The sequence below is a fragment of the Hemiscyllium ocellatum genome, chromosome 10 (assembly GCF_020745735.1).
Source record: "Hemiscyllium ocellatum isolate sHemOce1 chromosome 10, sHemOce1.pat.X.cur, whole genome shotgun sequence".
NCBI lineage: Eukaryota > Metazoa > Chordata > Chondrichthyes > Orectolobiformes > Hemiscylliidae > Hemiscyllium > Hemiscyllium ocellatum.
Genome location: NC_083410.1, coordinates 81,807,965 through 81,823,736, shown reverse-complemented (window position 1 = coordinate 81,823,736; position 15,772 = coordinate 81,807,965). Strand labels below are relative to the sequence as shown.

The following is a 15,772-nucleotide window of genomic DNA, read 5'->3' as shown; positions in this document are numbered from 1 at the left end:
TTCGGCCCAACAAGTCCACACCGACCCACCGAAGCGCAACCCACCCATACCCCTACACTTACCCCTTACCTAACACTACGGGCAATTTAGCATGGCCAATTCACCTGACCCGCACATCTTTGGACTGTGGGAGGAAACCGGAGCATCCGGAGGAAACCCACAGAAAATCCGGAGAATGTGCAAACTCCACACAGTCAGTCGCCTGAGGTGGGAATTGAACCCAGGTCTCTGGCACTGTGAGGCAGCAGTGCTAACCACTGTGCCACCGTGCTGCCCGTTAAGTATCAGATCAGCCATTATCACATTGAATGTCAAACTGTTCGTGGGTTGAATGGCCTACTTCTGCTCCTACATCTTATGATCTTAAATTGCCAACATTTCCTGATTTACCAGAAAGTATAGGATCTCCCACCTACTCCCAGTCATTGTTGAACTTATGATGGCTGAACTAAGCCATTATGTTCATAAAGAGAACTCATTATGAACTGTAATTGAAACAAAGGATATTAAAGTTTACTTAAAGCAATGCATTACAGCAAACTACATTTTTAGCAAAACCTCCCTACTTTTATACTCCATTCTCTTTTGAAATGAAGGCCAGCATTCCATTTGTCGTCTGCGTTGCCAACTAAACTTAGATGCTAGCTTGAATACAGCAAACTCAATGTTATATAAATCGCATAAGTGATTCTGTACACAAATTTTGATTAAATTTAATGCTGCCCTGTGCATTTTACAGTTGCTCAGATTGGAGGAGGAGGGAAATGGGGTGGGGGGGAATGACTTTCTTCTAAAGAAGATATGCTTAAGGTTAGCAACAAATGCTTTTTTAGCCACTCAATCAACAGTTTTTTGGCATTTATCTTTGCACAGGATTACAGGGTAACATTAGTAAGGGAATTTGTAAAATAAGATAGGCATTTTGTAGGAATTGAGGAATGGCAAGCCAAGTTTGAGTTAGACTTTGTATAGGGCAATTCTCGATTCTAATGGCCTATCACTTGTTCTTTTGTCTGGAGAGGACCATTGGGTGGATGAAGACTTGTATAATTGGTGATGAAGTTGGTAATGTTTATGATATGTGGTAGGCAACCTTGGTAGTGGTGTGGTGGTCCGTATTACAAGCAAGGAATAAGGTGATGACACACTGCGCTGGACTCAGAATCTTTGGTGACTGTGACCAGTGCAGTCTGTTATGATGGAATAGAAGCCAGATTGTGGAGGTTTGAACAGTGAAAATGACTGGGAGTAGGTGGGAGATCCTATACCTTCTGGTAAATCAGGAAATGTTGGCAATTTAAGATCATAAGATGTAGGAGCAGAAGGAGGCCATTCAGCCCACGAACAGTTTGACATTCAATGTGATAATGGCTGATCTGATACTTCTCAATTCCACTTTCCTGATTTTTTTTCCTCCTCATACTTTTTATTTCCTTGAATACACTAACAACGCAACCTCTGCAGCCCTGTGCTAAAGAATTCCATAAATTCACTACTCCAGTTCTTCATCTGTTTTAAATGGATTATCCTTTAGGCTGGCATTATGCCCTCTGTCCAACACCGACCCAAAGAAAAACCACTTTTCTGCATTTATCCTGTCAGGCCCCTAAGAACATTGCATGTCTCTCATTTTTTAAACTTCAATTTATACCAGCCCAACCTACTCAGCCTCTCCTCTTAAGACAGATTCCCCCATATCTAGTACCTAGTGAAGCTTTTCCAGGTTGCCTCCAAAACAATTATCTTTTTTCCTTGCATATTGTCCAAAACTCTTCAGAGATTTTAGCAGAACCTCCCTACTTTTATACTCCATTCCCCATTACCCACTGAACTTGCGTGCTAGCTTTTCATGACTTGTATGCAAGGGGACTCGAATCCTCTTAGTCTGTAGGTTTTTCTACTTAAGTAATATTCAGCTCCTAGTCTTTCTGCAAAAGTGCACAATCTCCTGTTTTCCCAAGTTATGTTCCATCTGCCAAGTTTTAGCCAATCACTTATCCTGTCTGCATCCTTCTGTAGACTGTCATCCTCACCACTTGTCTTCCCACCTATTTTTGTCAACTGCAAATTTAGAGTAACATTTTTCTCGTGCAGATCATTAACATATTGTAAAGAATTTTGAAGACATAGCATTGATCCCTGTGACATTCCATTAGTTACACCTTACAATCAGTGTTGCCTCTAACTTTCTTTCTGGCTATCTGGGCATCAATGGTCAATGTGTGGCAGTAACTTCTGGAACTGGAAGTCAGTGCCACAATTGGCATGCTGATCAGTGTGAAATTTTGGAGTCACACAGCTTAAGGTGATTGTTGTTTATCATCCTAAAAATTCCCCTCTTATCCCAATCGTGTTTCCTATTAGCCTATCTATGTTAATATACTACTTCCAAAATCATGGGTTATCCCTTTCCTAGCATGCTGCTTTTCTGCTGTGACATATCTCTACTATGAGTCAAACTATTTCCTTGAGCATCTCGGTGTTCCTCAATCAACTTTGGTGCTAAACTTCTTTCCCAGTTCTTTTCATTCCTTTTTGTAATTACCCTTAATTAAACTTAGTTTGTCAACAACTGTGCTCTGTTCCTCTACTCTAACATTAAATCTACCATGTTATGATCACTGTTTCTCAGGGCATCTTTTTACTGACATCATTTATTAAACTGCCTTAAACATCACCATCACCACATCCAAAATAGCCTCCTTTTTTGATTCACAGTTGTTATAGGAGACTGTCCCAAATATATTCTGAATTCATCCTAATAGTTAGTGCTGTCAATCGGACGATCCCAAAAAACAGATCAGTCATCCATAATTAATGTACTGCCTTTGCATGCTCTCATTATCTCATGCATTCTTCTCTCACCTTGTTGCAACTATGAGGGACCTTAGACTTTTACCAGGCTCACATATAGATTCCTCATCTTCAGATTCAATATTACAGTTGCTGTAGCATGTTTCTTCAATGCAAATTGACTTTAACATGATTCTTTGTAGAATGCGAACTTGCATATTACCAAAACGTGATTCTGGCCCCATGAGTTTAAATGGCACGGTTATTGTGATTTTCTTATAAACATGTTTTATCTGAACTGACTGTATCTTTTTGTTGTACTTACGCCATCCTATACCAACAATACTACTCCTCCACACTTTCCTTTCTTATTGTCCTTGCAAAAAGTCAGGTATCCTTGAATATTTAGTTCCCAGCTTTGATCTCCTTGTAACTCTTGCTGTAATGGCTAGAAGATCAAATAACCTGTATTTGTGCCATTAATTAGTTCGAGCATTCAAGTAAAGATCCATTAATTTTGCCTTTTTTTAAAAAAAACCATTATCCCCCTCCTTGCCCCCTATTTATTGATGTACTTCAATGTTTATTTACTCTGTACCTTTCGGTCCCATTCTGAGTATTGTTATCTAAATAGCTGCTCTATACTCTTGCTTTGAGCCATTTCTCCTCTCCCAACTATTTTTTTAAAGCCTTTTCTACAGCCCTACTTACCTAATTTGCTCAGATACTGGTCACACAGTATGGTTCAGTTGAAGCCCATTTCAACAGAACATCTTTCCACTCCAGAATTAGTGCCAGTACCTGTTATACAGGCTTATAAAATCATGAGGGGCATAGGTAAGGTGAATAGCAAAGGTCTTTTCCCTACGGTGGGGAAAGTAAAAACTAGGGGGCATATTTTGAAGGCGAGAGAACGATTTCAAAGCAGCAGCTTTTCGCAGGGTGGTTTATGCGGAATGAACTGCTAGAGGAAGTAAATGCAAATACAGTTTAAACATTTTTAAAAAGACATTTGGACAGGTACATGAACAGGAATGGTTTGGAGGGATATGGAATTAGTGTAGTTTCAGAAACCCAGTTGGCGCAGACGAGCTGAACCGAAGGGTCTGTTTCCGTGCTATGACTCTATATAAACTATAATAACAAACCAATACTTTATTTATCCAATATCCATTTACTTCAAAATCTTCCAGCAGATTTTTTTTTGTCTAGTCCTACTAATGTCCCTCCAGTCTGAGAACTGATACTGGGCAGGAAAACCGCTTTTGAGACCATCAATCCACCTTAACACCTGTCCCCAACCTACTGCATTCCTATTTCCTACCATCAGTTTATTGATCCTGCCTGTAGTCCCAGTCTCACTCCCACAGAGTCATAGAGATGTACAGCATGGAAATAGATCTTTTGGTCCAACTTGTCCATGCTGACCAGATATCCCAACCCAATTTAATCCCACCTGCCAGCACTTGGCCCATATCCCCTCCAAACCCTTCCTATTCATATACCCATCCAGATGCCTTTTAAATGTTGCAATTGTGCCAGCCTCCACCACTACCTCTGGCAGCACATTCCATACATGTACCACCCTCTGTGTGAAAAGGTTGCCTCTTCAGTCTCTTCTTAGGTTTGGGGTGAGGGGAAAAATATATGCCGTCTAGTTCTAGACTCCACCACTCCAGGGAAAAGACTTTGTTTATCCTATCTATGCCCCTCATTATTTTATAAACCTCTATAAGGTCACCTCTCAGCTTCTGACTCTCCTGGTAAAACAGCCCTAGCCTATTCAACCTTTCCCGATAGCTCAAATCCTCCAACCCTGGCAACATCCTTGTAAATCTTTTCTGAACCCTTTTCAGGTTTCGCAACATCTTTCCGATAGGAAGGAGACCAGAATTGCATGCAATATTCCAACAGTGGCCTAACCAATGTCCTGTACAGCTGCAACATGACCTCCCAACTCCTGTACTCAATAATCTGACCAATAAAGGAAAGCATACCAACTGCCTTCTTTACTATCCTAGCTACCTGCAACTCCACTTTCAAGGAGCTATGAACCTGCATTCCAAGGTCTCTGTTTCAGCAACATCATGAGGACCTTTACCATTTAAGTGTATAGGTCCTGCTGTGATTTGCTTTTCCAAAATGCAGCACCACACACTTTAACTCCATCTGCCACTTCTCAGCCCATTGGTCCATCTGATCAAGATCCTGTTGTAATCTGAGGTAACCTTATTTGCTGTCCACTACACCTCCAATTTTGGTGTCATCTGCAAACTTTCTAATTACTGGAGATTCCCTGCTGTTTACACTTTAATGTAATATTCTTTTTAACTGAATATTATGTTTAAGAAAGAAAAACATTGGTTCCTAAACAAACTGAAGACTTCCATGTAAAAGACTGCAAATATTCACCAATCAGCTTCTTTTGCCTGAGAACCACTCTTTCTTCAATGAAAAGTGAGGTTAAAAAGCAAAGGTAGTGCTGTTAGCTGGGACAGGAATCAAACCTGCATTGCTAATGTCTCTGCATTATGAATCAGCTGCCCAGGGAATTGAGCTAAACAACCTACATTTGTATGGCACTACAGTAGAAGCTGGAGATGTACCTTTTGTGAAAGCTGGAAATAGACTGGACACTAAATAAATATGTCATTTGCTGTCCAGTTATCATCTGAGGTTACCATGAAGGACTTTGCTTCTCAACCTCTCTCCACAACTGAGGTGTGCTAGCCCTCGGCTAAACCACCACCTGCTATGTCTCTGTCTCTCCCTCTCAAATGAGAGAGCAGTTTTTATGGTCTGGCAAGAATAACAACTTTACCTTTTTGTAATATAGCAACTGTTGAGAAAATTACCCAAGGATGTACCAGAATCCAGCTTTGTTTATTGTTAACTGGCAGCAAAGAAAGAAGTGAATGCATAATATTGTATGTTAAATGTCTTGGACCTTTTTATGTGATGACGTGTGTGACCACTCTCTCAAATACTAAGTAGTGAAGTTGTCTTGGAATTCTTGTTCCTCTGTTAGTTTATCAATGCAGATATTTGAAATCACAAGCTTTTGGAGCATAGCCCTTTGTCAGGTGAAGTGAGGGGAAAGCACAAAATTTCTGGGCAGAGATCAAAAAAATCATACAAATTGTCACACAAGCTTTCAGAGCGCAGCCTCTTTGACAGCTGCATTCTGAAAGCTTGTGTGATTTCAAATATACTCCAATTCCAGTCACTTGGTTTGTCTCCAGCACCACCTTTTATTTTTAATTTTCTAATTATCTCTGCCTCATTTAATTGGTTATTGTTCAGCTGTTGACACGTTACTCACCATCTAACCCCTTTGGTCACTTGCAGAGACTTGCTATTCAGCACTCCACTTGCACCATTTGTATGATATTTTGATCTCCGCCCATAAATTCTGTATTCTGGGAGCTACCCTCTGAATGCTTGTGATTTCAAATAAACTTGGTGGACTAAACATTGTGATTTCTGAATTTGTCTGTCCTAGCCCAACACCAGTATCTCCATGTCAGTGCAAATATTTACTTAGCTATTCTGATGTTAGTCAGAAACCTGGTTTCCAACCTTGATTCCATTTTTAATTCTATCATTTCCCTTCAGATGACTTCTGTGCTGGAGAATTATGACTGAAGCTGCCTATTATGAAATTGTCTAAGCAAAGAAAATGGTTAAAGAATAGATTTTTGTATCTCCCATACTTATTTACAACTTAGATATTATATACAGTTATTTGCATATACCACTGTATTACAAAAGAACAGCTTTCAGAATGTTTAAAGATATTTGATATTATCTGGAGGTTGTTAAAATAGTGACAAATGATTAAAATCTGGATGAAATTTGAGAAAAAAAGGCAGATTATGATTTCTGGAGGGAGTGAAAGGGATGAGTACAATTTTGTGGTAAAGAAAAGCAACCATCTCATCAAACACGTTAGAGGGGATTCCTCATTTAAAGTAAACAAAATACTGGAAACATTAGAACAGATGTGGTGAGAAGTAGATGAATGGTCAATGCAACAAACTGGGTGAGAAGAAATGCATCTTGAAAGGAGGTGGGCCTAGAGGGAATATTGGACTCATTCTCTGCAGCCTGAAGAGACCCATCCAGCTAAACATAATTCTCTTTTTCAGTTAAGTAGATATACTTGCTACTCAAATGCAGTCTCCATTACATTTTAGCGTGTAGTGAAGCCACTTTAGCCTGTTGCCATAATACTAAATTTCTGTTTGCCCATTACTTTAGGGTCTCCATTCCAATCTCTCTTCCCTTCAGTCTCCTAAGGTGTTCCAAAAACACTAAATATATGATTAAGCATTTTCTAGCCTTCTGAAGTTAATGTTAACAACCCTGTATATCCTCTTGAGACCTATCCTTTGTTCCATTAGTCTTCCCATTACCACTTCCTGTTGTCCACAAGATGAGCCGAATATCTGCAGATGGTTTTTAATTTAGATAACGGAGGTGCTGTATTTTGGAAAGGCAAAACCGGGCAGGACTTGTACACTTAAGTCCTGGGGAGCGTTGCTGAATCAAGAGATGTTGGAGTGCAGGTTCATAGTTACTTGAAAATAGTCAGGTAGACAAATGAGCTGGGGCTATTTTTTTCTGGAGCATCAGAGGCTGTGGGGTGACCTTTCTAAAATCATTAGGGGCATGGATAGGGTGACCAGACAAGGTCTTTGTCCCAAAGTAGTGGAGTTCAAGCTAGAGGCCAGTGGTGAGAGGGGAAAGATCTAAATGGCACCTTTTCATACTGTGTTGTGTGTATGGAATGAGCTGCCAGAGGAAGTGGTTGATGGTGGTACAATTACAACATTCAAAAGACATCTGGATAGGTACATGAAAAGGAAGAGATGTGGCCAAATGGGACTAGATTAACGTAGAATATCTGGTCAGCATGGATGAGTTCAACCAAAGGATATGTTTCCATGATGTACAGTTCTATGACTATTTTGCCTGCCATCTTACAAGCCTCTCCTTTGGTTTACTCACCTCCACCATTAGGCTGTATCTGTACTTGCTTAAAACGAGTTGGATTTCCAACTTTTCCAGTAATCAGTTTTAAGATTAACTTTTGTTTCTTCACAGCTGTTGTCTAAACTGAACCTGCATTTTTTAAAAATTAAACTTCTGTACCCTGCCCCACCTCATGTAACCTCTGGGGGAATGACCTAATTCTGTACTGTCGGGGTAGTTGGAGGAGGTGGTCTCGTCCAGAGAAAATAAAATTTTGAAATTGTGCCAAAAATATGATTTTCAGCCTTCCAATCATTCTAATGTAACAGATCTGGCTCTGGCTTTTTTTTGATTGCACCATTGATTATAGAATGTGCCAGAAAAAAAATGATTCTTCCAGTTTGCTTATTTTGTAAGTTAACTTGAAGGGTGATGTACTAAAATAAGAAATGACAGTTTGGAGATTCTGCATTTCATGACTTAAGGAGTTTAACTCAAGTATTCAACTACCTACTCCCCTTTAGACAAAGACCTGTACATTTTTCAATTCAGGATCTCACTGGGATATTAAACTAAATAATGCTATTATTAATTTTAAATCATTTAAAGCTACATCATGCAGCAAGAGACCAAAACACTTAACGATCACAGTGCAGGTGATTAAAGTGGCATCCTTGTGAAATCTTTGTAGAAACATTTTGAAAGTGAATTAGACATTCACAATTTATGTAATACTCTTATTACTTATGAACATGAACAAAAACATTACATAAAATTGTCATTCAGACAATTGATACAAGTAATGTTAAACAAAATCAATGCGAAACAATTGTGGAACTCTCTTCCATCAATTATTTTCCACTCTTTTTATTAGTGGATATTTGCAAGGATTAAAAATGGTTAAGTATGGATTATGATGATCTGACTGAACAGACATTGTTTCTATGGCAGGAGCTAAGTACTGTATAAATAAAAACTTTTTTCTGTCTCAGTTCAGCCATGAGGAATATTGAATTAACACTTGGAATTATGGGAAAGTTCACTTGTAACTTGAAGATATAGTTATGGTCCATTTCAACACACTTTTATATAGTGCCTTTCACAACAGCAATACAACCTAAAGTACATCAGAGATTTACACTAATATTTGAAAAGTTTATTCATCCATTGTAGTCCATAACACTCTTTCTCCCCATTGCCATCTGGCCTAATGTCTTATGTGCCCTGTTTGGCAACATCTCCCCAAACTAATGAAACTGAAGAAGCACAAAGGCAATTCCAATTTTCTTACTGAGTTGCAGTGTATAGGATCAGTATTCCGTGAAGAAATGTTGCTGTCTTTACATAATACTAAGTCTAATACTCTATTGAATAAAGCTCCACAGCTGTTTACACCTCCTGTTTACTTTCCCTGCACACACCAACTTCGAGTTCCTGAATATTCATCTAAGTAACTGCTTTTAAAATATAGCATGTGGCGTGATATTTGTATGGCTAAAACTTTTTATCGCAAAACAAACCAAATAAAAATAGAAAAGGACAAGCAGTGTGTTATGTTGTACATATGTCCTTTAATCATAGCCTCTCATTTTAATTCCCTGTAATTTTTGTATCTACTGATGCAATGTCTTCCAGGCACATGGGTTGTGGAAGGAGCTTACTGTGAAGTACATTGCATATTTTTAAATCGCTTGAAATGCTTTAGCAGATTGAACTTTGTAACACTTCAGGTGTTAGATAAAGCATGAATTGTTTTATGTAAAAGTTACTGACCCCACATTTGAACACCAAGTCATTGTTGCCAGGACTGTTACTGACTTAATACCTCCAAAGATCTTCACCCCACTGCCTTCACCCTTCGTCTCCTGACTCTGCACAGCCCACTTCTACCTCCTTCCCAAAATCCACAAACCAGACTGCCTGGGTAGGCCTATCTAATCAACCTGTTCCTATCCCACTGAGCTCATTTCCTCCTACCTTGACTCCATCCTCTCTCCACTTGTCTAGCTTGTGCCCACCTACACATGTGATGCCTTCTGTCATACTGACCATTTCCCTGGCCCTAACTGCCTCCTGATCACCACAGATGGCCTCTATACTGTTCTTCTCTTCTTTTCCCCCCCCCCCCACTTGACTGAATTTGTTCTTACTGGACAATTTCTCCTTTAGCTTAGCCACTCCTTTGCAGAAATGAGATATGGGCACATGCCTCTTTACGGGGTATGCGGAACAATCCTACACTGACTGTCTCCCACAATTTTTTTTCAGTACAGTGTCATGTCATGCTGGACCTCAAACTTTCCCATGGTCCACTTCTGACACTTCCTTTTCTTTCTGTGCCCTTTCCATCTCCACTTTGGAGATTTCCACCCTTGCCCATTCCCACCACTTACACCAGTGTACACAGGTCCCTCTTGTCCTCACTTTTCATCCCACCAGCTTCAACATTCAAAGGATCATTCTCTACCATTTCAGACAACTCCAACAGAACACCTTCACCAAACAAGTCTCTCATCACTCACTGCCCGCATTTCAAAGGGGTCCCTTCAGGACCTCTAATACCACAATTTCCATTCTCTCCTCCCTTCTCTTCTCTCTCCTCCCTTTCTCCTCTTTCCCCCCCCCCCCCCCCCCACACACACACACACAATCCGAGGGCCTACATAGCCTTTCCAGGTGAAGTAGCAACTTCACAACCTTCTGGACCTAATATTGAATTCAGCATCTTCAAACTTTGAACCCATTCCTTCCCTTTTAGCTTTACTAGTTAAGTTCTCCATCACCCTGTCATCTCTCCACTCTTTCCCCCACCACCCCAGTAAGACTCTTGTCTAACTGCCAGATTGGAAAGAAACCATTATTCTGCCATTCTCAATCTCCGATCAATTAATCTGAATCATCAACGTCCCTCTCTTCTTTCCTCCCCCCTCCACCCAACTGTTGCATAAATGCTACCCCTTCCACACTTTGAAGCAGCTAGACTCAAAGCCTGATTAATATATATTAATAATAAACTAACAGAGGGACATTATGGGAGAACAGTACACACAAACCATGTGAGCCAATTCCTACATACCCTGGCTGATTTGAAAAGAATAACTTACTTGTGACCCTACTCAATGATGCAGAGTGCCTCAAAGCAGCAGTAATCCCACATAATAGTGGTAGACTCTGTGTATGCATATACTTAAAATGCTGTCTGAACACATGCTCCAAATACTAAATAATAACCAGCAAAAACATTTTCTCAACTTTTAAAAAACATCAAAACCTAGCATACTAGACAGCAATAAAAAATTGCACTTAGTCTGAGATCTGACAAAAATGAAAATAATTCAAAGCAGCAATTTGAAGGCAATATTTACATCTGTAACAAGGACACAATGATCAGCTGCACCGTTGCAACAATGGCATACTGTCACTACTGGACAAAGAATGAAGTACATCAGGCTCTGTCAAAGAAGTGGTTTCATAACGTGAACTTAAGCTTAGTTCATTTAAAGTAGCAACATTAAGATGAAAATGAGAGCTGAAAAACAATCACCATTCTATCCATTCAAATACGGATCTAAAATAGTCAACGGAATTTTCTAGAGACTAATAGGTTGTAGATAGCATTTTAATGTGTATAAGTCCCTGGAAATTAAGGTGCGATTGATGCCATTCATGACACCAAATCTCAATTTCCTATGCCATTTGCATTAAACAATTTACCTAATTGAAACAGTTGTCATAGCTCCTCTTTTATTACAATCAATCAAAAGTGATAATTTTACTGAATTGATTGATGATCAGACAAGAAAAATGCAAAGTGCCAAGTTACTGCTAAATGTCATGATGTAAATAGCATATTTAATTGATCAAACTCTAATATAAAATTATTAGATGTGGAATATAATAGTTATGTTACTTTGAATTTAGATTTTATGGATTATTAGCGAAGTGCAGCAGGTCAGTTTGAGAATTTTCATTTAGTTTAAAATGTCTAGAAATAAAAATGATCAGTAAGCAACAGGATTATCGCAAACTCTAATGGGTTCTTTGCAGAATGAAGTCTGCCCTTTCAACTTTACCCAGTGTCGTTTATTTGTGACTTCAAACAACAAGCTTAACTGCCCCAACAAAGTGGCTATCAAGTTGCTCACTTGTATCTAAAAGACGGGCTTTGTCAATTCTGGAGTAGCGATATTGTAATTCCTGTTTGAAGGCTTCTGGGAGAATAAGTGCTGGTGTAGACTGTGACCACGTAGGAGTAGAGTTGCTGTTGAAGACACTGAGTAGTACATTTTCAGGTTTCTCTTCCTGAAGAGACACAAAGTAAACCCTTCATCCTCAACTTCAGGCACATGAATCCTGTTGAAACTTTTTTTTCATTTGGCAGTTCGCTACTAATGATTTAGGTGCTTGCCCTCAGAAATGGCACTCTCAGCATTTTGAAATTAACTTGCTGTTATGCTTCCAATACAAAAGAATCACAGTAACTGGAACCTGTTTACTAATGAGTTGTTTTGTCTCAGAGATACTTAGCTTATGAAATGTTTATGTTACCGAATTAAAATGGAATGTATTTTCATTGGTTTACTGACATTTTTGGAATAAGATGCACTATCCTTGATCAATTTGAATGTAAATAAATATTGCAAACAGTGCCAAATTATTAAACTTTAAAATATGTCTACCTCAATTTGGATATCTTCAAAGAACACACATTGTAAGAGGAAGAAAGAATGACACTTGAATAATTTCATAACTACATTTCATAAAACTGATCAATGCCTTACTGAATAAAGGCAGACAATGCTGTGACATCACTATGCTAAGAAAATATGCATCAGCTAAGTTAATATGAACCTGGCTAAAATAATTCAAAGAGTACTGTTATAGAGCAGATAAATAAACTAAGCTGAAAGTAGCATTTTTATCCCATGTATGAAGAACCATCAACAAAACTGTCACTGGTGAGGCCTGTGGCCATGGTGCTTGAATCACATATTGGAGAGACTCAATGTACATTTTCATCAACACAACGTTCCTAAAATAAAGAATTTATTGGAAAGCAATTGTATTTCATTAATCAGTCTACATCCTTCCATAACAAACTCAGATATGCAAACGTTCTTGGGAGTCAGTGCATTCTTAATCCACAGTATAATAGGTGTTTATAGCACAACAAACAGGAGATAAAAACATTTTACAAATCAGAATATTTAACACCACAAAATGGGAAGGAACTTATAGAAAACTGACACACTACAGATTTGTTTTACAGTTCCCAAATGTGAAAGGGGTGGGGCAAAAGAACAGAATCCCACAACAGTCTGTACAGTAGTAATGGCACTTCCAATTGAGCATGCAGCTTATTTTAAATTGCTAGACAGTCAATTGCCCAACATGTGCAGTCTTGGCCTATCAGCTTCACAGAAGCAGTGGTACAATGACCCCTGTCAGTACGACCCTTAGTTGTACAGTGTTCTTGGCACTTGCAGTAGTGATTGCTTCTCGTGTGTTGTGGAGACCACTAGAGCCCTTGTTCAGGCAGCTTCATTCTTCATCACAGCAAACCTGGAAAAATAACATTCAGGTCAAGTTATTGTTTGAATGTTAGCAGCTTAGTTGAAAATAATAGCACATAATCAAGGGCTGAATCATTGTCGTAACATGTAGATACGACCTGGACATCAATCCAATTTATGACATTTGCACTTGTAAAATAAGTTAGTTTTCAGGATGTGTCTTTCCATTCTAAAAAAGATATCAGCCATATCACTTATAAACTGACTAAAGTAGGAATAATCACCATTGATTACAAACGTGTCAGCCAAGTGCAGCTGATAGGTTTTAAAAACATGGTGTTAACATATCCCGAAAAATCCCAAGCATGGCTATGACGTCCAAAATGCAGTGAGCTCTGTATAAATCTACATCTTTGCATAATGCTGAGTTAACACCATGCTACAACAAATGACACAGTAACTTGCATTTATGCTCACAATCCAAACATTGTGCAACCGGACTGAAAGTCCTGAATTTGGAAAAGTTGGCTTTAGCTATATATTGCACTCTCAGCAGTCACCTTAACAAAAGGATGATCTAGGAGTTGACTAGATGTCCACCGGTGTTTTGGATCACTCTCTAGGCAATGAGACAGGAAATCTTTGCCTTCTGGACTTAATCTCTCCGGGATGGGAGGCTTGTGACCCATTCCTACCTTGTACATTATTTGGAAGTTATGTTCATATTCATGCCAAGGTCTCTAAAATTCAAAAAAACAAAAGCTTTTAAAATTGTTAGAGTTCATAAACCATTGAAATTAAAGTTCAATTATCAAGTTTTATCAATATGAAATATTCAAGTTGTTCTGTTTGTTGACCTTAGTTGGCTGAACAGCTGGTTTGTGATGCAGTGATACCAATAGCGCAGGTTCAATTCCCAGATGACCTAGCACCTGGCCTGAGGTGTGATGACACAAATTAAACCACCAGTAGTGGTCTCCATCTCTAATCAAGCAGCCATTCGCCTTCGGGGACTACGATGGCCCTACCTTTACCTTACAAAGACTCTATTCACTTCAGTCTTAAAAATATTCAAATACCTCAAAAATGTTTCCATTGTCTTTAGGGGAACAGTTCCAAAGATCTTTGGAAAAATTATGCCCTGAAAGGACAAGCCTTAAATTTTAAATAGTGATATGTAGTGCTAGATCCCCCAATAAAAAGGAAACATTATCTCCATTTCCAATCTGTCGAGACCTCTCAGGAGTTTGTATATTTTAAATCAAACATCTCTTACTCTTCCAAATTCCAGAGGATACAAACCTAGGACAAACCTCCCATTCCAGTTAAGTTGTCTCTGAACTGCTTCCAACACAATTACATCTTTCTTTCAATGTGAAGACCAGGACTCTGCATAGTATTGCATATCTGGTCAGACCGGTACCTTGTTTATCTGAAGTACAACCCACCTACTTTTGGTATTCAGCTCCTCTCTCAATGATTACAGATGCAGCAATTGTTGCTCCACATTTCACAGCATTACCGGTGATAGGATAGCCAAGAGGACAGAGTCATGAATAACGTATTTCCAGGAGAAGTCACATCCCAGTTGAAAGTGCACAGGCAGAGAAGGAATTGGATCTCAATCTTCGACCAATATTCAGCTCACTCACTATCTTAGCCTAAGAGGCTGCCTTCTCCAACCCAAATCCTCTCTTCTTCCTCTTTTTTTAAACTTCACCTCCACCACCATCCCCAAATAGATACCCTTTTACTTCGACTGAATCAGTCACTATCTTGGCTTCCCTCTCTCCTCTGAATCTTCCAACGGCAGTGCAGAGATCCCAATTCTTGTTAATACTGAAATGTGAGGTGTATGGTAACCGGGAAGAGACTATTGTATTTATAAGAAATTTAGAAAAAGGAATGACTAGAAAACTGGCTAGTAACAATGACAGAATATAAGAATACCCTCAGGCTTTTAAATAGACAATGAGCATTTAAAGGAGGTGTTGATCCCCTAGAGTCGAGCCTGGGAATTAATAATGGAAGACAAGGGCAGAGGTTTTGAACAGGTTTTTTGGTCTGTCTTCATTATAGAAAGACTTCGAAAACTTCCCTAAGTTAACAGAAAATCAAGATATTGGTAAGGAGTGAGGAACATAAGATAAATCACCACTGCCAGAAAAAAAGGCTCTGGAGAGGCTGTTAAACCCAAAGGGAGGCAAATTCCACAGGACCAAGTGGCCAGTTTCCTGGGATCTGGAAATAAATGGCCAATGATTGCATTGATTATAACCTTGCAAAATTTTTTAGATTCTAGAAAGCCCACAATGGATTAGAAAATAATAAATAGATACAGAAAGCAGGAAACAATAAAGCAGATAGCCTAACATTTATCACAGGAAAATTGCTGGAATCTATTATGACAGATAATTACAGAGGACTCTTAAAAGTATAATGTTATTAGGTAGCAACATGGCTTTGTGAAAGAGAAATTATACTTAGCTTTC

General features: G+C 38.9%; 1 protein-coding gene across 3 annotated transcripts in view; it reads right to left on the bottom strand.

Annotated features, from left to right (window-relative positions):
• Nucleotides 1-12,796: 12,796 nt before the first annotated feature.
• map3k4 (mitogen-activated protein kinase kinase kinase 4) overlaps nucleotides 12,797-15,772 on the bottom strand; it is a 211,545-nt gene continuing 208,569 nt past the window's right edge. For all 3 annotated transcript variants that reach the window (XM_060831662.1, XM_060831663.1, XM_060831664.1), the window contains exons 26-27: nucleotides 13,841-14,020; nucleotides 12,797-13,329 (exon numbers count right to left, since the gene is read on the bottom strand). In XM_060831662.1, coding sequence (XP_060687645.1) covers nucleotides 13,309-13,329; nucleotides 13,841-14,020 — 201 coding nt within the window. In that variant the 3' untranslated portion in view covers nucleotides 12,797-13,308. The remainder of the gene's footprint in view (nucleotides 13,330-13,840; nucleotides 14,021-15,772) is intronic.